At 33.1% G+C, this 25,914-nt stretch overlaps 3 protein-coding genes across 4 annotated transcripts; 2 read left to right on the forward strand and 1 right to left on the reverse strand.

Annotated features, from left to right (window-relative positions):
* Positions 1-1,692: 1,692 nt before the first annotated feature.
* On the reverse strand, positions 1,693-5,027 carry LOC110640491 (uncharacterized). Its single transcript, XM_021791811.2, has 6 exons — positions 4,805-5,027; positions 4,565-4,701; positions 3,846-4,198; positions 3,330-3,426; positions 2,957-3,235; positions 1,693-2,833 (listed from the first exon to the last, which is right to left on the reverse strand). Exons 1-6 carry the CDS (start codon positions 4,944-4,946, stop codon positions 1,847-1,849), a joined length of 1,995 nt encoding a protein of 664 aa, XP_021647503.2. The 5' UTR covers positions 4,947-5,027; the 3' UTR covers positions 1,693-1,846.
* A 1,288-nt stretch (positions 5,028-6,315) lies between these two features.
* On the forward strand, positions 6,316-16,834 carry LOC110640451 (probable thimet oligopeptidase). Of its 2 annotated transcripts, none has more exons than XM_021791760.2 (20): positions 6,316-6,566; positions 6,722-6,843; positions 7,020-7,183; positions 8,155-8,245; positions 8,416-8,595; positions 10,248-10,328; positions 10,903-10,983; positions 12,012-12,104; positions 12,748-12,828; positions 12,926-13,088; positions 13,223-13,343; positions 13,428-13,500; positions 14,150-14,257; positions 14,385-14,482; positions 14,567-14,612; positions 14,855-14,951; positions 15,641-15,714; positions 15,834-15,933; positions 16,139-16,219; positions 16,447-16,834. In XM_021791760.2, the coding sequence occupies exons 1-19, from the start codon at positions 6,407-6,409 to the stop codon at positions 16,174-16,176; spliced, it is 1,971 nt and encodes a 656-aa protein (XP_021647452.2). In that variant the 5' UTR covers positions 6,316-6,406; the 3' UTR covers positions 16,177-16,219; positions 16,447-16,834. The 2 variants fall into 2 exon arrangements, with proteins under 2 accessions (XP_021647452.2, XP_021647451.2); XM_021791759.2 differs by having other exon boundaries at positions 6,317-6,566; positions 15,834-15,938.
* A 114-nt stretch (positions 16,835-16,948) lies between these two features.
* Positions 16,949-24,234, forward strand: LOC110640453 (serine/threonine protein phosphatase 2A 59 kDa regulatory subunit B' eta isoform-like). The gene is made up of 4 exons (XM_058149649.1): positions 16,949-17,093; positions 18,794-18,990; positions 19,196-20,942; positions 23,435-24,234. Exons 3-4 carry the CDS (start codon positions 19,728-19,730, stop codon positions 23,753-23,755), a joined length of 1,536 nt encoding a protein of 511 aa, XP_058005632.1. The 5' UTR covers positions 16,949-17,093; positions 18,794-18,990; positions 19,196-19,727; the 3' UTR covers positions 23,756-24,234.
* The last annotated feature ends 1,680 nt before the right edge of the window (positions 24,235-25,914 follow it).

A 25,914-nucleotide genomic window follows, 5' to 3' on the forward strand; every position in this document is an offset into this window, starting at 1 on the left:
TGAACTTAAAAATTTATATTTAAAAGAGAATTAATAATATAATAACACTTTAAAATTTAAAAATGACTTTATTTATTTGGATTATAAATCTTTCTAATTGAATTTACTCTAAAATAAAAATTTCATCCTAATTATAAGTTTCTCAAATACCTATATAAAGAGCTTAAATCTCCACAATCAGTTATGCTATTGCATTTAGTTAATTATTTTGAATCTTAATACCACTTCTAATTACTGATATTGAATGGGTTATCAAAGTTATACACTTAATATTTTTTTCCCTTATCTTATAAATCTAAAACTCTTTATTAATTATTTTATATTATCAATTTTCACAATCAACTACTCTTTTATTTATATTCAATTATTTTTCATCTTAATAAAAATTTTAATTACTAATATTGAAGGAGTTACGTTTCTTTTTTATCTTACAGATCCAAACTCTTTATTAGTTAATTTTCATTAACAATGTTAATTAGTGAGAATTGTCATCAACTTTAATTCACGAGTTATAATCACAACAAAATATTAAAATTGAAAAAATAATGAAGAATTTTAACAATCAAATAGGAAATTAATCTACTAAAAATCTTCGGCGTTTGCCCTTTCCAACGCGCTTTTAGGCCACTCTGCTCTGACGAGGAAGAAGGAATCGTTTGGACTAGTAAGAGAAAATTATTCAAACAGAAAACCATAGAAAAAGAAATTCTCCGTCTTTCAACTGGGTGCGATAGCTGGGCCAGGAATCCTTCGTAACTTAGTTCTCAAAAGCTTCCTTTTCAGAGCATCTCAAAACTAAACGCGTGAGCAAGTGGCTCTCCAAAAGGGCGGGGTCCCCTTGCGAAGCCGCCATGCTATTTCCTTCCTCTCATTTAATGACGACAGGAAATAGTCAAATACAAGAGAACTTGCGCCCAAAGGAATTCCTGGCTTGAACGCGGATGAATACAAGGTAACATTCCCATGCTAAAAGCAGGTACACCAACAATTTTTAGAATATTTGCCTATAATAAATAAGACGTCATAAATAAAATTCTTATTTATCATTTATTTATTTATTTTAAAATTATATTTTAATTGAATAAAATATTATATTATTTTAATAATTTTTTAAAATATCAATATTATTATTATTTTAATAAATATATTATTTTTTATTATTTTCATAAATTAAGTTATTCTTAATTGTCTTTTAACTTAAATATTTAAATTATTTAAAAGTTAATTTTAAAAAATTTTATTAAATAATTAATTACTTATTTTAAAAGTTAAAAAATATATTTTAAATTAAAAATTAAAAAATTAATAGCCAATCCAAACGCCCTTTTTAGCTATATAGTATTAAAGTCATTTTTAGACCGTGAAGTTTCAAAATCTAATTAGATTTAATTAAAAAAAAAACCTACATTTACCGACTATTGTATTTTGGAGATAAATAAATCCTAGCTATTCCACCCTAACAACTCCAAGCTAAAAGAGCCTAAACCAAATTAACATACACGTCTACAAGCATTTGCCTGTAAACCGCTTCTTGAAGTTGAATTGACCTCAGGCAGAATTGAAGCAGCCAAGGGAAAAGAGGCAACAATGATGGATCACTCCCCCATAAAACACACTTGTGCATGGCTAAATATGAAAATCAAAATTCCTAATTGTTCCAGTTGTTTCAAATTAAACCTGACACAGCAACGGTAAACCACCAAAATCTCATCTTTAGTGAAAAAGTTAAATACATGACAAACAATTGGAAAATTTTTAACCAAAACCTAGAGGTTTTCCCGCTCCTCCCTCTCGCTTTTTTTCGGAGGATGGGGGCGGAGTTTGCACTAAAGCTATGCTCTCCCAGTCAATTCCTTGACTTCTTTCTTGAAGACTTGGATGAAGGTTTTGAATGTTCCGTAGCTGCCTTCGAATTAGCAGCTTGGCTTGATTTTGAATTTGAGGAGCTGGAATTGGTAGCACTGGCACCAGCTTCATGCTTTTCTCTAACGACAGCACCCTGAGATCCTCTCACTTGAGCTGCTCTCTTATCCTTTCTCTTGGGCCTGTAACTTGATCTCTCTCTCTTGGGGAGCCACCTTTCTGGATCTGGAGGAGGACCCGGATTCGCAGGGTCAAATCCTTTAGGAAACCTTGGCTTTCTCTTTCTCTTTTTCTTTGGTTTCTCTTTCTTGCCCTCCTCTTGTATGTCAGCAATCGATATATGAGAACCTTCACCATGCTTTGCCCCAGAAGTCTTCTCCAAACTATCTACATCGATCCCTTTCAGACCTGGTAAAGGTTTCAGCTGCTTCTCATAAGCTTCTGCCTTGTCAATATTCACACGAGCAATTGTACTTACCAGCCCAGCCAATGCTTCTATGCTCCCATGGCTTTTAACAAGCTGCTCATATAGGTGGGCAGCATCTTCCTCCCGCCCATGCCTGATCTTGAACGAAGCAGCTTCTTGCATTATAACATCCAGTTTGTTGTCCTCAGTCATAGCATTTGACCACCATTTGATTGCAGACTCAAGGATGGCAGATGCACCATCAATATCTCCAGCCCGCTCTTTGAGAGCCACAATGGTGGCAACAGTGGCAGGCTTGTGCTGAATATCAGGTATCTTAGCCAGTGAGTCGGCTGCAATTTGAGGATGGCCAGCAGCAGCAGCAATTTGGGCCCTTGCAAGAAAAACTATCTTGGATTTCTCAGGGAACTTTTCAGCAAACTGCCCCAATATTTCTTCAGCTCTGCTAGTCTTATTCTCTCTAACTAACACTGCAGATTGAAGCAGTACTGGCACCACACTGTCAGCAAACATGTCTGTCAGAGCAGCAACAATTTCTCGTGCCTGTTAAACATTGGCAATAAACAGAGGCCATTAACAAAGCTGAGAATCCCACAGATCACTTATTCTTCATAATTTTAAAGAGTACAACTCAAACTGAGAAATGCAAAAAGACAAATAGAAGACCTGATCCATCTTATTCGCATGGAGAAGTAAAAGCACCCGGTTTGCATATATTGTTTCCCTTTGTTTTGTAGAAAGCTTTTCAAGTCCGCAAGTAAGCTGGAAGCCCTGTGCATCTTTTTCTTTGAGCTGATCAAGTTTCCTCAGATTATTAGAAACATCTCTTGTTCCTTTCAGAGCAACAAAGTTGTTAATGGCCACAGCAAAAGATGATTCATCTGCCAGATTTCGGTTAATAATATCTGTGTAAGCTTCCATTGCCTCTTGAGATCGTCCTAAGAGCTGATGAAATAAGCTATGTGCATTATTGGCAAAAAATACCTAAAGATGAAAAATTTAAATGGGAAACCTCTTGCATTGCATCACATTATTTTACCTGCTGAACATATGCCAATTGTACAGCTATAGGAGCCAATTCAATCTCTATATCATCCTCAGCCAAGTTGTCATCCATCAATGTTTCCTGACCAATTCTGAGAGAAATATAAAAAGATATAAAGCATGTTAGTCCATTGTACTTGCATTGTTAGAGAAATTTATAGCTCAAAGAATAATTTTACACTGTTTTAGGAGTTTCAATTAAGAGAAAACATTGTGCAGACATAGCTGACATGTCACGTTGTCACAAAATAACAATGAAATTGCACCCAAAGGAGAAGAAAAAAAATTAATAAATCTTATAACTAACTTAAACATGTCTCAAGTGCTGAGCAATTTATTTCACATATTCAAGAAAGCTGCTTATTCTTAGCACTAACTAATGACAAGAAAATGATAAAGGAAGCACTTGCAAAGCAAATATTAAGAATTCATTGGGATCAGTTTTAGTACTATTCAATAAGTAGAGATCACTACATCTAATTTCTCACACAAAATAGAATAAGTCCATTACCTTCTTGCTGTTAGCAAAAGTTGTTCTGCTTCTGTGTACTTGTTCCTTTCGATCAAAGAACAAGCAGTGTTGTATGCCAACTCAAAGCTGCTAGATGCTTTAACTCGATTTGCTTCCATCATTCCTTGCACTTCAGAAGCTCTCCCACCCAAAACCAAAGCGGCAACAATATTTATTTCTAAGGAATCAATTTTGGACTTTTGAAGTTTCTGATAGACGTCAACACAAGCATCCATTTTCCCCATACGAAAGAAAATCTGAGATTCTAATAGCATGGCTTCAGAACGTCTCTCTTGGCCTTTCAAGGACTCCAAAGCTTCATCCAACTTGTTCTGTCTGTATAAACAATATGCCTATTAAGAGGAAACACAAGCCATTTAGTTCCAATTAAGACACTTTGAGATCCAGTGGGGGAATTTAAGAAAATTTGCTGTCTGCTATCCCATCTAGCATGAACTTTAAAATCACATTACAGGATTCAAACTAAGAAAGTAACCCAGCAAGCAGCATAATGAAATGAAAATACAAAAGGCCATGAGTTATTTTACTCATCACACATCTTAAACTATGATCAAATAGTTAATGCATGTAAGCAAATAAAAGTTCTATAGGCTGCCGCAATGTTCACTTAATTCCAAAATATCATAAACAACAAACCAGATTTTTAATTCCAAAAGAATAAGAAGGATAAGAATAGAGAAGAGCTCAATTCGCCCTACCTTGAAGAAACTGAAGTCAACAGGAACTCTCTGAGCTGACTGAATCGTCGAAAGAGCATTGTCAATGCTATCGGCCTTAATCAAAGCCACGACCTTGCATCGAAGCGCATCCTCATCGGCGGGAACAACTCCAAGAACTGCAAAATAGCAATAACAACAAATTCTACATTGAAAAACCAAACCATGTAACCTAACTAACAGTTAAAAAAGGAATGGGACTTTTGAATATGATAATTGGACCTTGATCAGCGACTTTGACGGCTTGCTCGTAATCGGATCGCTGAATGTGCTTGTTGAGAGCAGTGAAGAGATCTTCGATGGCAGGCGGAGGCTGCCATGCCGACTGAGAGGGTTTCCCTTTGTCTTTGGGCTTGGGAGGCATGGTGATTTTCTCGCAAACCAAACAGAGAAGGAAAAAAACAGAAAATGCAAATGATAGAGGAATGGATTGGGATCGGAGGGAAATGGACCTTCGGATACCGTATTTCTGCTCGTTATTTCTCTGGTTTCGGACTCCGGCTGATCATTTCTGGGCCAGAATTGGGCCAACTAGAGAATTTGTCCATTTACATGGGCCGCTTTAAAGGGCCGGATCAAAGAGATGAAGACAAGCACAACTCATATATTTTTCGCTAAAAAAATATATTTAATATTTAAATTTATGAGTTAAAAAATAATATAATATAGCATATATTATTTTTTATATATATTGTTTGATTTTTTCTTTTGAATTATACAAATATTAGTGTCTGTTTTAGCACAATTATATTTTTAAATCTAGGATACGACATGAAAGGGGCATAATTTACTATATTTAAGATATTATATGCGTATGCATTATATTTTAAATATATAAATATATAATTATTTAAATTTAAACTATAAGATAAGATGAAAAGTAATTATACTCAACTTAAATATAATTTTAATTCATTTTCAGTTAATCATAAATTTTTCATGGGGGATTTTCTTTTTATTATTTATTTTAATTTTTATTATATAATAAAAATTTATTTATTAAAAAATAAATTATAAAAATAAGTTTTAAATATAATCTTATTAATATATATTTTTAAATTATAATATTTAAATATATATATTATTATTTTTAATAAAAATAATAATATATTATTATTCGATAGAATACAAGTAAAAAGGCAATAAGTTAGATTTTTTTGAGCACTCAATTTAATCGAATCTTAATAAAATAGGTTTGAAATGAGTTTGAATTTAAAAAGTAATAACTGTGATGATTTATATTAGATTTAAGTTTTACATGTTGTATTTGTTACTTAAATTTAGTTATATAAATATTTAATTAAATATAAAATATATATTTTTAATAATAAATTTATAAATCTTATATATTTTATTGTAAATAAAATAAAGTTTAAATATTTTATGAAATTTTTAAAATTTTAAAATATACATTATTTATAAAAATAATTTTTTATTGTAGATTAATATAATTAATAATAAATTATAATAAATTTGAATGAAGTGATTTTTTTTAAGAAAATAAATTACAATATGTATGATTTGAAATTGAAAACGAGATTAAAGTTATTCTAATAATTTAATCTAACCGTAAATTGCAATAAATTTGTACGAAATGACCAATTGACCATTTTGTTGATAGATGAACGTAATTATTTTAAATTAAAAATAGAGGGATTTACATGTAGCGAAACTGAGGGGCAAGCTGTAATTTATGTTTTTAGGTATATAAATAATTTTTAAATTTTAGCATTTTCATCGCTTCGCGTCCCTTTTCATTTACGTTTCCGCCCAGAGCTCCCCTAAAATTTCCCTCCCAATTGCCGCTTGGTGGAGAAATCAGAAATGGCGGAAAGTCAAGGAAGCAGCGAGAAAATGACAGCTAAACACAAGAAGAGAGACCCGAACCTACTCGCCTTCACCGGTGCTGCTGCTCTTCTCGCTCTCACTGCTGGCTTTGCTATCTCCGCCTTCAATTCTCACCGCAAAAAGTCAAAAAAGAAAGGTCTCAGCCTCTATCTTCACTCTTTTCGCATTTTCTTGCTTGCCAAACGCTTCCAGGAATGCATTTCTTTTGCTACTATTGTCAATACATTTCTATGTGCTACACAAGTTCGAATCTAATAGTAACTGTTCTGTGCATTTATTGTTGTTAAATAGATCTTCCGGGGTCTACTGTTCGTCTCAATCTATTGGCGTCTGAGATTCTGAAATTAGCTGACCGAATCATTGCTAAGTCGAAAAAGGTTTATGATACAGTTGCTTCTATTCCCCTTGACAAGGTATTCCACTATGCATTTTCATTTTCTGGTGAAATTCAAGCCCTAAATTCATTTTGTTTCTTATAGATCATTTGTTATTGCAATGATTAGTTACTTGATTGCTGCTTTTACTGTCTGCTTTGACTACTAAGTTGTTTGTTTCCCTACTTGCTCAGCTACTCTATTGAAATATGCAGGTCACTTATGCAAATGTTATTGCTCCCCTAACAGATTTGGAGGCACAACAATTTCCACTGATTCAATCTTGCGTGTTTCCAAAGTTAGTATCCACTTTGGAAGATGTGAGGAAAGCAAGTGCTGAAGCTGAGCGAAGAATAGATGCTCACATTTCCACATGCAGGTTTCGTTTATTTATTGCAGTTATCATATATTGTATTTTCTTTTTTTGCAAAACAGATTGGTGTTGCAAAAATTTGCCATTGTGCCTTTGTAGTATCACTAAGTGGTTGATTAGTAAAAAAGTTATTATACAGATATATACACTTCTCTGTCAAGAAAATTAAATTAAAAATAGTGCTACCGAATTCAACACTAAATTTTCTATAGTTTCAGGTCTAGATTTTAACATTTTGAGTCCATTGGTTGAATTAAGTTGCTGAACGCAAACATCAGATCAGGTATAAACTATATTGATTTTATTTTGTTGCATCAAGTCGGTGATATTTGGCAAGGTATATTGTGGTCAGTTTGTTGTGATAAACTGAAATTATTTCGTGTTGATAATAACAAATTATTGAGTGATCATTTTAGTTTTGCCATTTTTTAAAAAAAGAAAAGTGGATGTAGGAAATGTTTGGTTAGTTGATAGCATAGGCAACAAAAATCACTAGGGCATTTCAAGCCCTCATTTGGCCTGTCCAGTGACAAGTGTCAACCCTATGAAAAAGTCAATGCAGGATAAAGATGTAACTAGAGGTTACTAGGAAAACTAAGAAAATGTATGATATGAAGCATGTCTTCCATGCTTTAATGTATGAAATGTATAATATGAAGCATGTCTTCTGTGCTTTATAATATGAAGCATGTCTTCCGTGCTTTAATGTATGATTACTATGAAGATGCTTGAAAATAAGGAAAGGATGTAAATTGAGCTTGTGTCTAGATTTGGATAAACATTAAGTTGGTGCAATATTTTTTATGTTGATGCAATCAACGTTATCATAATTCATAAGCCTCAACTTACGTCTTTCATAATTATATTGGTTATATCATATATATGTAATTATGAGACTATATTAAATAAGTCTTGAACATCCATTGGTTGATTACGTATGGAATTGAACACTGTAATATTTCATGCAAGCTGATCAGTAAACGTGAAGATTTATATCGGGTTGTGAAAGCTTTGTCTGTGAAAGGGGAATGGATGAATCCTGAAGCAAAACACTATGTTAAGTGCCTGGTAAGGAAATTTATAATTTTTAATCTTTCTTCGTCATTGGAACCTGGTTTATTTTGATATACTTTTTCATGATTGGGAATATTAGTGTCATTTATTTCTTAAAAAAATCTGTTAAGCTGCATAAGTTATTCAATCCAGGTATTGATTTTTTTTTTCCTGATTAGTGACAGGTTACAGACTTTGAGCGGAATGGTCTGAACCTTACTGTTACCAAAAGAGAGGAAGCTCAGCGTTTGAGAGCTCAAATTGATGAACTAAGCTTGCGTTATGTCAGAAATTTGAATGATGATAGCTCTTATCTTCTTTTCAGTGAGGCAGAGCTGGTTGGATTACCACCAGAGTACCTGAAGGTTACTTTTTTTTTTCCCCTCTCTTTATCTCTCCCCCTATTTAATGGGATTTTGGGCATGAATGCTGAGAAGGCTCACTGTTCTATTTCTGGATGGCTCTAACTTGATGTTTCTTTACAAGTTGCATAGAGAAAATTGTGTACTCCATGTGCCCCTCTCTAACATGGTCAACACTGAACACTCAATATTATAAATTCATAGGTTTTACTAATTTTTTAGATGCTTGCTTAAAATTATAACGGTTATCTAAACTATTTTTCTGCTGTTCTAATCTTAGCTAAAATGTTCACACCTGCTTATAATACAAGGGATTGGAATTAGTTTAGAGTCCTGACTTTATTTTTTAACAATAGTGAACAATTGAACTGGGCATTTTAATTGAATATTGGTGGATAACTGAATTAAGTGGATGCTTCAAATAAAGTTTTCTGTGCATAGGAGATTCCAGAATACATGCATTGCAAGTTCAGTGAAGGCCAAACTGGTAATAGGGAAGGAGTTAGTTTGAATGGAGTGGTACTGTCCCAAAGTAATAACTTTAAATATCTAGGCTCAGTCCTTCAAGTAGATTGGGGGATGTGTGGAGGATGTTAGTCACAGGATTAAAGCCGGATGGTTGAAGTGGAGACGTGCCATGGGAGTTTTATGTGATCGTAAGATCCCAATAAGTTGAAAGGAAAATTTTACCGTACAGCCATACGACCGGCTATGTTATATGGTAGTGAGTGTTGGGCACTGAAAGAGTCGTAAGCGTCTAAGATGAGAGTTGCAGAGATGAGAATGTTAAGGTGGATGAGTGGCCATACTAGACTAGATAAAGTTCGTAATGAGAGTATTAGAGAAAATGTAGGAGTGGTGCCAATTGAAGATAAGTTAAAAGAAGGGAGATTGAGGTGGTTTGGTCATGTGAAGCGTAGACATACGGAGGCTCCAGTTAGACAAGTAGAACACATTAGGTTAGAGTATAGAAAGAAAAAAAGGGGTAGACTTAAATTGACTTAGAGGAGAGTAGTACAACATGACCTAGAAGCATTACACATATCTGAGGATTTAACACAAAATCGTTTAGAGTGGAGAAAGCGAATCCATATAGCCGACCCCAAATTTTTGGGATAAAGGCTTAGTTGAGTTGAGTTGAGTTGAGTTGAGGAAATTCCAGATATAGTATGAAGTCACCATTTTCAGAGGAGCTTTTATAACACATGCATAGTTGAAGTGTTTAAGCTTTTCTTTTCAAAAACCAGTATTTTAATTTGATCCAATACCATGAATGGAGGAGTTTTTATGTAAAATGTTTAAGCTTTTCTTTTCAAAAACCAGTTTTCTTAATTTGATGCCATGCCATGTTCAGAGGAGTTATTACTACATACAATAGTTGAAAGTGTTTAAACTTTTCTTTTGGGAAACCTGTTTTGTAATTTGACTGCATACCTTGTTCAGTGGAGCTTTTACAACATATCCATAATTGAAGTGTTTAAGCTTTTCTTTCAGATTTTTTTTTAAACCTTGAATACAGATACATTATAAGCAAATGAAATGGTGAAGAAAAGCTAATTGTGGTTTTGAATAAAATCTATGCTGCTTATTTACATGTCACCAAAATTTTTACTTATACTGTTTTGTTTTGCTGGGATGAATTTTCTCCTTTGCAGAGCTTGGACAAGGCTGAAAATGGTAAATATAAGGTCACGATGAAGAGTCATCATGTTGTGGTACTGTTGGAGCTTTGCAAGGTATGATAATATGGGTTCATTATTTTGTGCCTCACACCCTCAGTGGGGTGTGAGTTGTTAATTACATTTTGCAAGCTCTGCTGCTGCACTTTGTACATGTCATGACAAATTTTTGCTCTCAACATAATTGACAAATTGAGGACTTGTGCATTGAATCAAATGTGGGTTGGTTATGGTGGAATAGTTTGAATTATATGAAATATAGAAGGAGATTGTTGGTATATCTTTTTGCAACTTTGCTAAGTTCACAAATGCTGATTTTGGACTAGTGAGGTACATCATTCAGTTCGAAATATAAAGGAGCTTTGGTACATCATGCTCATAAAAATTGAAGAGTTGCTACTTGCCAATGTTATTACACAAAGAATAATGTTGCATTCAATTGGCAATGAAAAATTTAATTACTGGACAGCACGCTGATAGATTATGTTCTGCTTTTTTTGATTGATCGAAGGAGAACCTTAAATTTTACTTTCTTACTTATTATTATTATTATTGTTGTTGTTGTTGTTTTGATCTGGTTATATTAACATATAAGCTTACATTAAAGATATGTTATTTTGAGCATGTGAAGATAGGAATGACACGGAGGATTGTTGCCACAGCATATGGGAAGAGGTGTGGAGAAGTCAATCTTTCTGTCTTAGAACATTTGGTAAATATTGTACCTTTGTTTTGTAGAAAAATTGGGTATTCAAACTTGTATTAATTTTTTAAAGGTAACTATCTAATTGCTTATCAATCTTAATTTGATTTGTCATATTTAGATGTAAGTGATAAAAATCATAAAAGGAGGTAATGATCTAATTCACTATCAATCTTTCTTAATTTGATTTGTCATATTGAAATTTAAGTGGTAAAAATCGTAGAAAGAGTAATTACTAGTTTAGTATGAACTGTGTTATAATTTTCTTTTTTGATGGAAAAGAAAATTTATAAAAGAAGATAGAAAATGCACATCATGCAATATATTTCTTTAAGTTAAAATGGTTAATTCCTAACTGATAAAATAGTACTTGTTAGTTCTTCATACTCCAAACCAAATAAAATCTATTTCTTTTCCAATGGTATTAGCCATTTTCATATGGATTAGAGGGATGGTTAATAAACAAGCTTGAATAAAAGTGGTGTGCCCCCTTAAAGAAAGGGAAAACTTCCAAAGATCTAGTCTCTTGGCAATCTTTGAAACAATCAAATCCTGAAAGACACCAGATGATTACTGCTTGAAGGAACCCCAAAATAAATCAATGAACATTCCATCGTCATACATTTTGCAAAAGAAGTCAAATATGGAAGCGCTGCTTGGCTCAAATTGATGCCTATGGAAATCTGGACATATTAATCTTCAAGCCTGACATCCTCGCAAAAACCCCTAGTAAGACTTAAATGTTTTGAAAGGTATCATTCCATCAAAGTTCACATGTTGCAACTGTTATGGTTATTTGTATATTCAATTTTAAGTTTCTTTGGGACAACAACTTCTTACAATGTTTTGCATGGCCTAAAGCTTTATTTATAACTAGCCATTTCTAGGAAGTCTAAATGTTATTGAAATTGCAATAGGATTCATATTGAAATCGTCTATTGTCAATTGTTTCAATCTTTGGGAATAGATATGCTTATTTATTTATAATATGGTTTTGAGTGCAAGTACATGAAATAAGTTATCTTTTTGTATTTTAGGTTGAACTACGCCACAAATATGCTCGGTTATTTGGCTATTCAAACTATGCAGATTATGCTGTTGATCTTAGAATGGCAAAGACATCCTCAAAGGTTTGTATAATGTTGTTACTTTGTTAAAGCAACATTATATACAAATTTCCATATTGAAGCAAGAATAAGATTAAAAAGTGAGTTTCATGGGTATTCATCTTGTTTCTGAGTCTGAATCCAGGAAAACACTGGGACATCTAGTCAAAATAGACATAAATCTTCTTTGAACTTGGTGGTTGTACCTGTTATTAGCAGTTTGGCCTTGAGACACTTGGGAATAGGAATAGGGGTTTTCTGATACTGATATAACCTTTTGCTACAGCTAGAAAAAGAGAAAAAAAAATGGAGCAATCCTGATTTCATCAAAGTCTTGCCTTGAGTAAAGATTTAATCATTCATTTAACAGTTTCTCACGTAACTGGAGTGTTAAAGACTAGTTTCTCATTTGAAGTAATTCTAATTGGTAATGGCTGAAGATCAATCAAAAGTGTAAATTAGATGCAAGGTGACTCCCTTGTGCAATCAATGAATCTTGGTTTGAATTGGTTGGAATTCTTCATAGAATTTTTCGCTTATTTGGATTGAGACTTAGTGGTCAAAACCTTTTTCTCAAGGATGCTTGACTGTTTTAGCCAAAGCATCTTATTATATGTCCTATTTCCTGAGATTTTATTTATAAAGTTTGTCTTTCTATTTGAATCAGGTATTTGAATTCTTAGAGGATATCTCTGCCAATTTAACTGACCTGGCGACTAGGGAACTCATTGTGTTGAAAGATTTAAAGGTTAGAATATGTTTGGCCTATTTTTTTCCTGGGCAAAGTTTATCTATTATTGGTTATTTTCCTTATATTTTAATTTTCTGGTGTCATGACATTTCAGAAGAAAGAGGAAGGAGAACTTCCATTTGGAATTGAGGATCTATTATACTATGTGAAGAGGGTTGAAGAAAAGCAGTTTGATCTGGACTTTGTTGCTCTTAGGCAATTCTTCCCTGTTGATTTGGTTTTATCTGGGATCTTCAAAATATTGCAAGACCTTTTCGGTAATCATATATTGTGTATTATGGGAGGATTTAGATTTTGGAATGTCTTCCTAATTTACTGCTGGCCCATAATTAATGAAGTCTGGTTAAATATTCATCTCTTATAATCAGTTACCTATCTTTGCCTCCAACAGGGTTAAGATTTCAGGAAATTGCAGATGCGGAGGTTTGGCACGGTGATGTCAGTGTCTTTTCAGTGTTCGACTTAAGTTCTAATGAACTCTTGGGTTTTTTCTACCTTGATTTATACAAAAGGTACATTCATTATTTGATTTTTGAATGTAGTCTTTGAGTTGTACTTTAGGTTTTTCGAAGGAATGAGTTTGTGTTATGTTGCAGGGACGGAAAATATGGTCACACTTGTGTTGTGGCTCTTCAAAATGGTGCATTATCATGTAATGGGGCACGGCAGGTGACATTTTTTGTGTTCCAACTCTCTAAAAAATTTTGAAGATTGAAACCTTCCAATAAACATACACTTGTTTTGCTTTGGGTGCTGCTTTTGACTCTTATGGTTCCTTTCAAGAATTTCTGCATAGGACAGATTTTGTTGTTTTTTTTACAGCCTTTGGCTATTCAGCAGTTATGCTTGTTCTCATTGTTTTGACCAACTATGCATTTGCTGTTGAATTTTAGATCCTTTCAGTTGAAAAAAGCAATCCTTACCTGTACATCCATTGGTTTTGTAGAACAGTGGGATTTTACATTTTTCACTGAGGCTTCTATTTTTGTAGCATTTACAAAGTTGTAGTCTTCTGCTTTGAAATGGAAGGATTTATGAGCCTTCACCCCCTCCTTCCTTTCCTCTGGATCCATCCTCAATATCTTCCTTTAGATCTTTCTATTTTGTGTAATAAACTTGCAAGAGGACTTGTTATGCACTGGTTCATGTACAACTGTCTTAATCATTTGTTTTTGTTTCTCTTGATGTGCTTACTTCAAAGGAATTGCTTGATTCTTAGTTGAGGTTTACAGTTGACATGAACTAACAGTACCATAGTGCATGATTATTCTGATGACCCACCGGTTAAACTTGTTAATGCTTGGTTTTCTGTAACTAGATTCCAGTGGCATTGCTTATATCTCAATTGCAAAATGGTGTTGGTGGTCACCCTTGTTTATTGAGATTCTCTGAAGTGGTTAGCCTTTTCCATGAGTTTGGCCATGTGGTACGTTCTGTTCAATTTATGCTGTTTCATGTCATTTCTTTTTGAACAAGTAACAAAATTTGTTACAGTAGTAATTGTGATAAAATCACACTAAATCATTTGACTTTCATTGATAATGTGCTTTTAGGTTCAACACATTTGCAATCGTGCATCGTTTGCTAGATTCTCTGGATTGCGTGTTGATCCTGACTTAGTGGAGATCCCTTCTTTGATGCTAGAAAACTGGTTAGTGATTTGAGCATATTTTCCATTGTGATTAATCAGAATCACAATACAAACTTACCTTGCAGTGCCTGTGGAATATTCTAGGTGTTATGAGAGCTTCTCTTTGAAGTTGATATCTGGTTTCCATCAGGTGATGCGTGCTTTCTACATTCTCTTTGTAAATTCCTAGACAGATAATATAGTCTTCCTCCTTCCCAATAAAAGTGCGAAATTTGGAAAGGGAAGTGGGCGTTCTGTGAGAGAGAAAGTGTATATTTTCCCATGTAAATTTATGTTTAGATAAAATATGAACAGATTGTTAAATGGTCTTTTCAGATTTACTTTTACTAATTAGCTTATATTTTTTATATTCATCTTTTTTGTGATTTGTAGGACATTACAAAACCCATCAAGGATGAAATATGCAGATCACTCAAAAGATGGAAATATTTCTTTTCTGCACTTAAATTGAAGCAGGAAATTCTTTATTGTAAGTCTTATTATATCCTTGAGATTCTGTCCTTGAAATCTGTCTAAAAACATCATATTCTAATTATCAAAAAAGAACATCAAATTCTAAGGTTTCAGAGTGTTATACTAAGATGTTTATATGATTGTATTTGTACTCCAGTTTTGTCAATTCGTTTTTGCCTTTATATTTCACTTTCTTTTTGTGCCAAGCAAGTATTAGAAAAGGAAATCAGTTGCTCTCCATATAATTTTCCTTTTTAGTAATTTAGGGTTTCCATTATGCGGGATGCTTCTACAATATGTTTTAGGGGCAAGGTGATAAAACAAGGATATTTTGACAATTTGTGATAAGTCTTCTAGCAGTTTCAAGAAGTTAATTCTTTGTTTTGAACCAAATGAACAATGTAAAAAAGTAGTGAAATTGTAATTGAAATCCTTATTAATGTTTATTGTGAATCTGAAATTGGTCAATTTAAAAAGTAGTGCTAAATCTTCCTGATTTATCTAGGTTTTATGCCTGCTTGTATGACTGCCTATGGCATCCATGCATTTTGCATGCAATAGTTCATGGGTTATCTGGATATGATATGATAACTTGCCTCATCATACAGTATAGATTTGATATTGAAGCTTCTGTTATGAATGATAAGAGATACAGATTGTTCCTTCCTACCGTTCAGTGTGACTCAAATGTATCTGTGTTATCAGGTCTTTTTGATCAAATTATACATTCTGCCGACAATGTTGATATTGTTGAGTTGTTCAAGCATCTTCATCCAAAGGTAAAAGGACTACTATAACAGTACACTGTAAAGTTGTTTTCTATGATTGGACTAACCCACTTCCCACCTCCAACAACAAATGGGATCTAATAAGAATCTTTTTAACTTTGTTTCTCCAGGTCATGCTAGGTCTGCCAATGTTAGATGGGGCCAATCCAGCTTCATGTTTCCCGCGTAGTGCTATTGGTTATGAAGCTGCTTGTTACAGTCGTATTTGGAGTGAGGTCCAAAACACTCTTTTATAAATTCCGTACTGCATCTGTGGAGTATCATATCCTCTGCAATTATCTTAGTATTTTTTTAAATTACTTTTATTCGCTTTTCGCCACGTTGCTTCAATTTGCAACTCTGATATGGAAGGTTGATTTTCCCATCAACCGTGATCCCTATCAAAATTATTACTGATTCCTCAAATGCCTTGTAGGTCTTTGCAGCCGACATCTTTACTTCAAAATTTCGTGATGATCTTTTGAACCACAATGTTGGCATGCAATTTAGGGACAAGGTAACTTAGTGAAATCTCTTTTTGTTATGTGGCCAGGCCTTATTCTAAATGGGTGAGCCCACTTTCTAAAAAAAACAATTACTATTATAATTTCTGAAGACTTTTGTACCACTTGTGGAAGTATCAAGAATGTGGGCCTCCACGTGCTTCTTTTTGAATCAATAATACAATATTTAAAGGTCTGCTTTTGTGTTTTTCTACTTGAATCTTATTAAATTTCATGGTAGGTACTGGCCCCAGGAGGAGCAAAGGAACCCATTGAAATTCTATCAGATTTTCTCGGAAGAGAACCAACCATACAGGCTTTTGTTGATAGCAGGGCTGAATATGGTTTATGATTCAAATTTTGAATGAAAATTGGGGCGAGGTTTGAGATCAAAATTATCTGGTGGCATCTCTATTTCTCAGTTCCGTGCAGAAGTAATCTATGCTTTATTTATTTATTTGTGGTTTTTCTACATTTTGTCCTTGTTTGTATATAAGATTTTGAAAGCTGCTACAGTGAATTGTTTAATGATTGATATGGACGGCAAAGATTGTACAGTCTTGACTGCTGAAAGCACGGTTCATATTCAATGACTTGGTAAGCAGAGGCTGCTGGCTTGCTTTGCTTGATGGCGTGGACTATCAAATAGGCTTTGTAGATGGATTGTGATGAATATATTCCAGACGTCCACCACCTACTGTGGACTTAAATTAATGTTAAACTTGCCCAATAGATTGTACGGGCATTGTGGTCACCCGGATTGACCTTATTTCAAAAGAATTCCCATTTTGAGCATTTCAAAACTTCGTATGGTGAAACAATGTTCAAAGTGAAAGCAACTCTAAACCATCTAAAGATGGTTCTGCTCTTGGGATCTCCAAAAGGATGGTAAAGCTTTTTCTCAAATATTACTTGTGCTTTGAAGCTAAATTTATAGAATCAGTCTGAATTACAAGCCAGATAATTCTTGTCTTTTCTTTTTCTTTTATAGTGTTTCGAAAATTTTTAAAGATTATATTATCATGATTTAAACTCTTAACTTCCTGTATTATTGAAATACGCTCCGTCATTAAACCATTAATAACTACTAAAAAATATGCAACTATACAATTTCACAGCTCATTTTGCTTCACTTTTAGAAATGAAAGTTTGTTGAGTGAGCTGTAGAATAAGAATAAAAATAAATTCTCTAGTCTTGCACGACAAATGCCAAAAACAAAAGAACTGGCTCGGCAGGTCCACATTAGTCTACGTACCTTCCATACGAACACTGAAAATTCTAAAACTCACCGTAATCTCAAACAACTATTAACACCACAATATGCAACGCATGTAGACCATGCTTTCTGAAATTATGTATATGCTATAAATTAAATTAGCAGCATTCCATTCCATTTCAATTTCAATTTTAATTTTCTTTTCTAAGAAAACATTCTCTTCTTTATGAAATTGACGTATGTAAATTGTACTCCTAGAAAGTTAAAATTCACAAACAAAAAAGACGGGCAATTATAATAATATATTAATTTGTTTTCAAATTTGACTTGATAGCTTTTTGATTTAGATAAATATGACTCTGGATGCAACTTTTTGAGAACAATATTGAACTTTGTTCTATTATATTTTCCTCTTTTTATTTAAAATCAAATACTGAAGTATTTATAATGCATCAAACGTATTAAGCTTATTTATGTATTAAATTTTTAAAAATTAAATTTAATATGATTCTTAACTTTTAAATATCAAAAGGTAGTAATTTTAAACTATACTTCAAAAATTAAAATGGTGCATTATTGATAAATTTTATAAATCAAAATTTTTATGGTTGATCTAATAACATAACTCCATCTTAGTTTAACAATTTTTAAGTAAAAATATTTTAATTAGAATTTATATAAAATTATTTAAAGTGTGCACATAATTTAAATAATATCTAATATAACTTTTACTTTATATAATTTAGTAAAATTTTTATTTATATTCAGTTTATCGTGTATCCAAAATAAAAATATATAGTATTAATATATTTAATATGTGAATATCAATATATATCTTATCTCTTGCATTCATAATAAAATCAGATTTAAATAAGAAAAATTATATAATTTATATGAAAATGGGTTTAATGATTATTTAAATTAAATATTTATTTTAAAATTTTTACATTATTGTTTAATATGTATATAATGAGTATATGAACCTAAACATTATGGTTGTTAGAGTCATGTTTATGGAAATTTATAATAATTACAATTAATTTTAAATTATAAATATTTAAGTTTTAATTGAAATATTTTATTTAAAAATTATTTTTATATAAAATTAAATTTTAATGATTATATTTAATATTTAATCTTGAAGGATTTATTAAGTACATGCTTAGTCAAGCTTAATTCAATTACTAAAGCCGTCTCGGCTCTCCAATCGCAATTCTCTGCTTAAAAAAACAGAAGTACATCTTTATCTTGATTGCGATTGCATTTAATAAAATTCTAATTTTGAGCCGATTGTGAAAGATTTAAATTAAATAAAAAATATTTTTTATTTTATTTTTTTTTTAACACCCTCTCCTGGCTTTGAATTTCCAGTGTCTGTTACTTGCGTTTTTGACTGAGCTCTCCAAGTTTAGTACATAAAAGTAGACGAACGTATCGACTGCGGCAGACTACGGGAGAAGGAAAACAATAATAGAAAAAAGAAAACAAAAGAAGAAGAAAAGTTCATAACTTTCCCAGTCAACAAACACCAACGAGAAAGAATAACAACGAATTTGAATTCTTACTCTGTAAGTATCTGCTCCTCGTGAACAATGCTTTCTTATTTTTATTTTACATTCTTCTTTTTCATCTTGGGTTTCTCCTTTTCTCTTCCCTACAACTCTCTGTTGACTTGCATGTGCTTTTTTCTTTTTTTTTTTTCAATATTTTTTTTAATTGATAACCGTTGTTTCATTCAAGGGAATTAGCTGATGATTGTTGCATTTAATTCAGGGAAGCTTATAGATAAAGGAATGGGTGAATGAGTTGTATTTTCCTGTTGAGTTTTATTTGGAAAGTTGCTTGCTGATCTCGTGCTTAGGATGACTTTAAACTTTTGGGTTTTCCAATTCTAGTCACAAAGTTGGGATTTTTGATATTGGGTTTTTGGTAAGGGGAGAGTAAGAAAGCATAAAGTTGAACAAAGAGTTCTGTTTTTCGTTTGACTTTGATTGGAGAAATCATGGATTGCCTTGATATGTGGTTCGAGAAGTAAGTTTTCTTTCAGCTTTGTGAATGAGAAGGGGAATTTTGGCCCCCTTTGTTTGCTTTGTTCTTGGAAGTGCGGACATTGAATGAGCTTTTTGGTTGGGTTGAAAACATGAGTTCTGTGCTAGCACTTCTCTTCAAGTAGCCTTATGATTATGGCAAATCTGGAATTTGGTATTATTTGAAGGGTTCTGATTTGTATTGGACTGGCAGTGAAATTTTTGGATTTATTGTTGTGGTTCTCTTGGTCGGTAGCATTTGTTTGTTTACATAAATTATGTTAAAGCAGATACTCAGTAAGCTTCCACGAAAGTCGTATAAATCGACTGAAAATCGTGATCGTGGTCGAAATCTTGCCACCAACTCATATAATTCCACTGGCTCAAGAAGCTGTGATTTAGGGGCTAAGTCAGCAAAGTTGAACATCACATCTGTAACGGCATATGATTCTGCATGTGACAGAGGACAAAACCATGGTAACGATATTCAGCAAGGTGTGACCTCAAAGCTGAATGGAATTCTGGGGTTTTCTTCATATGAAGGATTGCCTGAACTCAGGGATGTTCCGAGTTCTGAGAAGCAGAACTTGTTTATAAAAAAGCTCAACCTTTGCTGTATTGTATTTGACTTCAGTGATCCAACAAAGAATCTCAAAGAAAAGGATATCAAGCGACAGACATTGTTAGAGCTGGTAGATTATGTAACTTCTGTGAATGGAAAATTCACAGAAACTGTTATGCAAGAAGTTATAAAAATGGTGTCTGCAAATTTATTTAGAACAATCTCTCCTCAACCACATGAGAATAAAGTTGTAGATGGTGTTGATTTGGAGGAGGAGGAGCCTTCTATGGATCTTGCATGGCCACACTTGCAGCTTGTGTATGAGCTTTTCTTGAGGTTTGTGGCATCGTCTGAGACAGATGTAAAACCAGCTAAAAGATACATTGATCAATCATTCATTCTCAAGTTTCTGGATTTATTTGATTCTGAAGATCCCAGGGAAAGGGAGTACTTGAAAACAATTCTCCACCGCATTTATGGCAAATTCATGGTGCATCGACCATTTATCAGGAAAGCTATCAATAACATGTTCTATCAATTTATTTTTGAGACAGAGAAACATAATGGAATTGCTGAACTTTTAGAGATTTTGGGTAGTATTATTAATGGGTTTGCTCTGCCACTGAAAGAGGAACACAAAATGTTCCTCATTCATGCTTTAATTCCTCTGCATAAGCCAAGATGCTTGGCAATGTACCATCAACCATTGTCATACTGCATTATGCAATTTGTGGAGAAAGACTACAAGCTTGCTGATGCTGTAATAAGGGGTTTGCTAAAGTATTGGCCTCTAACTAATAGCTCAAAGGAAGTCATGTTCCTGAATGAGCTGGAGGAAGTTTTGGAAGCGACCCAGCCATCTGAATTTCAGCGTTGTATGGTGCCCCTGTTTCAGAAAATTGCTCAGTGTTTGAACAGCTCACACTTTCAGGTAATGTGTTCCAAATGTTTGGTTATGTTTTGCTTTAATTCTTGCTCTAAACCCAATCCTCTGCTTTAACGTATTTTAAATTATCTATTTATGTCCGAAGTGAACTTTTCTGAACCATGCTTAACCTTTAAAATTATGTTATTCAATATTGCTCTTATGAATCAACTGCAAACAGAATTCTGCAGTCAGATTCTGAAAGCTTATACTATTGCTTTTTTCCTCATTTTTGCTTTAGAATGTCTAGAGTTGTGGGAAATGGGTTAATATTGACTACTAATCCAAATCGATCTCTCTCATCTTTCCGTTGTTTCCTATGTTGTGAACCATCTGCTCTAACTCATCTTTCAATGTATGTATGTCTACGAGGACGATTTGGGGCTCATATGTTTGCTTTTTGTGTACCTTTTTCTGTTGCCCTGATCTTAATATTAGCATTTCTAGTGTGGGAATTAGACATGTGCATTAAAGGCCTGGTCAACTTTTTATTAGTTTAGCTTTGAGTTTAGCAGCTTGGACATTTGGACTTTAGCTATTCCCAAACATGGCCCTATTTGATGGGAGACAAATATAATGTTATTATTAATTGGTGACTGTATACCACAGCCATTTAGTAGCTTTTTGATAGAGATTGTGCTCCTGAGTCTCCTACCTACAGCAGCGTTTTCTTCTTTAAATATATTTGTTAAAATAATCTAAAAAAAACTCTAAAGGTACTATTGGGCTGGGTTGGACACTAATGGAAGCATCCCAAGTCTACCCTGTAAATTCCGAGCTGAGAAAAGGCTCAGGCCAGTTATATCAAAGACAAAATTCCTTTGACCAAGCCCTACCTTTTCTCCATGCAGGCCGAGTGGATACCCAGACTCAGGGACAGGTCTAGTGGGATTTCATGTACTAACAAAAAAGCATGAAGTGGTCTTTTTTTTCCATTAGAAAATAGCAAGAGGATGGCAACTAGAGATCAGTATTCCACCAATAAATTTACATATGATTAATATATGTTGTTGTTAGGTAAACTGGTAATTGATAGCTTGGTTATCTTATAGGGGTTTTAAATTAGGCCTGTGAGAAAGTAACAAATTGTTGGAGAGTATTCTAATAGGTCAAAGATCTAGAATCTTTTAATGTAGTGAGCTTGGATTTAATTGATTGTTACACATGGTAGAAGGTTCAGAGAAGGCTTGTTACGTGATCTAGCTGGGTGTTTTCTTGATATTGATTCCACTGGAAAAAATTTACAGCAGATACTGTCGGTTTGTGAGTTGTGAAGGTTATATCATGGCAATTACTGCTTGTGATCCTGGATACAAACACACAAACAGTTTTTGGTGAACATTGGACATCCCTGGTTTATATAGGATGCTCCAATGGCATGGACTATGAGTATATTAGATAGTAGTGTTAAGAGACTCTGTACATAGTTTGAATGGAATATGGTGATTTTTTCTCTTCTTCATTCGGATGTTCGCCCACCCCTGTCTCGTGTGTGTGTGTGTGTGTGAGAGAGAGAGAGAGAGAGAGAAAGTAGTGCTGTTGTAGCCACTTGTATATAGTTGGGGCATGGCATTCTAGCAGTAACAACTAACAAGAGCTCTATGATAAGGTTTAGATTAAATTTTATGGGCTAGTAGAAGAGGAGAATGAATCATGCAAGTTGGGGTAAGGAAATATGGTTAACTCCTTCCCCTCCTCCCTAGAAAAAGATTATCCTTCTGTTTTGTGGGTTCACTGTGGACATTCCAAATTATCTATAGAAAAATCAAGCGTTGTTTTTATATCTGTTTTCTGTGTCTATCTGTGTGAATGTACGGGAGATAGTCTATTTCTTTTGTTTGTACATATTAATAAATAAAGGTGAGATTATCTTTTATTTTCAGTAGATGGTAATATTTTTTTTTAGCGGACAATGGCATATTTTGGTTGCTTTAAAAATGAAAATGGAAAGCAAATCCTAGAATAGGATTCCATTATGTGGTTTGGTACATAAGAAATCAACATTTCTTTTAAATTATACTGGACTCATTTGGTTTAGGTGAAAATAAAATTTAAGTTTGATTATAATTTTTGAAATTACCATTAAGGTAAGTTTGCTTATCATAAATAATTGGAATGGGAGTCTTGGAATAAAATGTTTGGATGGCATTAATCTCTATTGCTATTCCATCTCCAAAGTGAACCAAATGGGATCTACTTGCTCTTTATGCTTATGTTATCTTCAGTTTTCACACTGGACAAAAAGGGTAAAATGAAATGGCCAAAAATTTTGAGATCGATACCATTCAGATGGACATGGGATTTGTCTGTTCCAAAGGTGTGTAGCAGACTGAAGCCTTATATTTCTTCCGGAAATGTGTTCTGTGGAAATGAAACAATTCCCAATTATGTGTAATTTAATCTTTTCATTTCACTGTGGTATTGGCTTGGTGAGGTGACCCATGCTTCAGCTTCTCAATGTCTAAATCACATATTTAATGAATGCTTTTAATTTTCAGGTGGCAGAGAGAGCATTGTTCTTGTGGAACAATGAACCCATTGAGAACCTGATCATACAAAACCGTAATGTTATATTGCCCATTATCTTACCTGCTCTGGAGAAAAATAGTAGAAACCACTGGAATCAAGCTGTGCGTAGCTTGACTTTAAATGTCCGTAAGATTTTTGATGATCTTGATCCTGAGCTATCCAATGAATGCTTACATAAGTTTGAAGAAGCAGAAAGGAAGGAAGATGAAATCAAAGCAAGATGTGAAGCCAAATGGGAACGATTAGAAGAGCTTGCTGCTCAGAAAGCTCTAAGCAGCAAAGCATGCTAATTCCTTGCATATCAGCCCCTCACTCCTCTTCAGGTTAGCGAAAGTACAGATTTTTATTGGCATTACTTTGGACAGTCAATTTTTTAAGGACACCAGATTCCTTACATGGATAAGAATATTCAAGTGGTCGTGCTGTTAAGTTTTCTCTTCCTACCGTATGTTTCATCCTTGCCAATTGCCAAAGCCTGTAACATTTTGTAAATTGATCCTTGTGTTATAATTCTAATAGAGAGCTGTATGAAATATAATACTCTCTATTCAGCTCTCTATTAGAAAGCTGAATGAAAGGCAATTGATTTTGGCAAAGTTAAACTATTATTATTTTAAATTTGAACCAGAAAATTAAATATCTGTAGACATTCATTTATGTTCTTGAATGCTTATCATTTTTCTTCCTTTTGCACAAGAGAATCTGTATAGAGAATGGAAAAAGTGAGAAAAGTATTCAGGGTACTGTCTTTAATGGTACCTACTGCCTACTTTCTATGCCTGCTTCGTGAATGCCAATAATTTTGTGCCTACATGACTAGGACATACCAAAATACCTGTTACAACACAAGGATCAGATGTGTAAAAACTTGTTCCTGATTGATACTATTGTCTATACATAAGGGTGACCTAGCGCACGAAGCATCCCACATTTGTGGGTTTTAGGAAGAGTTGATGTATGCAGCCTTACCCCTATTTAAAAAATGTTTTTTGTGTGGCTTAAACCTGTGACCTCCAGGTCACGAATGGAGTAACTTACCCACTACTTACCCATTTTTCATTTCCACTGATTGCCCTCTATTTTTATCATGATGTTTTTATTGGGGATTGACTTTGGCAATGATTAATATTTAAGAACACTTCTTAAAGAGGGATTCAGATAAGATATCTAACTACATTTTGTTTCAATGAAATGCCAAGTACTTTAGGTTGCTTGAGTGAATTTCTAGTAGGTTTTATGGCTCAAAATGCTGGCCTGAAAATGCAGATTAAAACCTCATATTTTGGCATATTTATGGTGAAATTTTAGAAATTTCTCAGTATAAAGAAAAAATGATGGGTCCCAATGTAAGGCTATGGTGGGGATGAGCTTTTGATTAGTGGAGTATTATGAGAGCAATAGAAGAGGAAGAATATGGAAGAAATGGTGATGATGATGATGAAATACCACCCTGGCCTGACCTCCATCATGAAATGGCAGGACACGAAGTGATAAGGGATTTTGCCTCTTTTCCTGATGTTTGTTATCCCATATAGAATTAGGGAAAATAATTGTGTTTGGATTGCTGTGTGCTCAAATTTGTGAAAATCAAAATGGGTCTAAATCATTTCCAATCATGATGCTTAATTATACTTTTGTGTCTATTGGCAATTTGCCACACAAACACTGTACCAACTGCCTCATTATACCTACCTAGGAGATAAAACCTTCCTTGGGACCATCAAAAATTAATTTTAAATTAAATTTTATACACACACATATATATAATAAAAATAATTAATATGAAGTGCTTATTTAGGAATGGGGAATCCAATCCTACCTAAAATGGCAGCCTTTCTTCACTTGGCAAGGGAATTTCTGGCAAAGGATAGGGACAAACCTATTTTCATGTAAGAATATATGCATTTTTTTTTTCTAAGTGCAATTTATATATTGAATCAGTTAAAATTGATGGATTTAATATAAATAAATTTTATATAAAACAAGCCTAATAATTTCTATATAAATTAAATATTTATATTTAAATTTATACATCTATTATATATATTTTAATTAATTATGTGCATATTTTAATATAAATATTATACAAATTCGAGATTATTTAGAAATGGGTTAGCAAATAAAAAAACAAAAATTATTAAAAAAACAGATATCATCTTATTGTTGTGAAATAGATGGATTTTCAAAGGCTAATTGGATTAAAAATGTCATTTACTTATGGTTACATCTAAAATTTCTAATTTTATATGAAATAATAAAATTTCTAATTTTATATGAAATAATTACATCATTAAGATTTGTTACAAGTTAAAGGTTAAAATTGAATTTAAAAAATTAACGATAAATTTTAATATAATATTTAAAATTTTATTTGATTAATAAAATAATTTACGATTAAACTTTAACTTTTAAAAGAAAATATATTTTATATTTATTTTTAATTTAAATT

The sequence above is a fragment of the Hevea brasiliensis genome, chromosome 7 (genome assembly GCF_030052815.1).
Source record: "Hevea brasiliensis isolate MT/VB/25A 57/8 chromosome 7, ASM3005281v1, whole genome shotgun sequence".
In the NCBI taxonomy this organism is placed as follows: domain Eukaryota; kingdom Viridiplantae; phylum Streptophyta; class Magnoliopsida; order Malpighiales; family Euphorbiaceae; genus Hevea; species Hevea brasiliensis.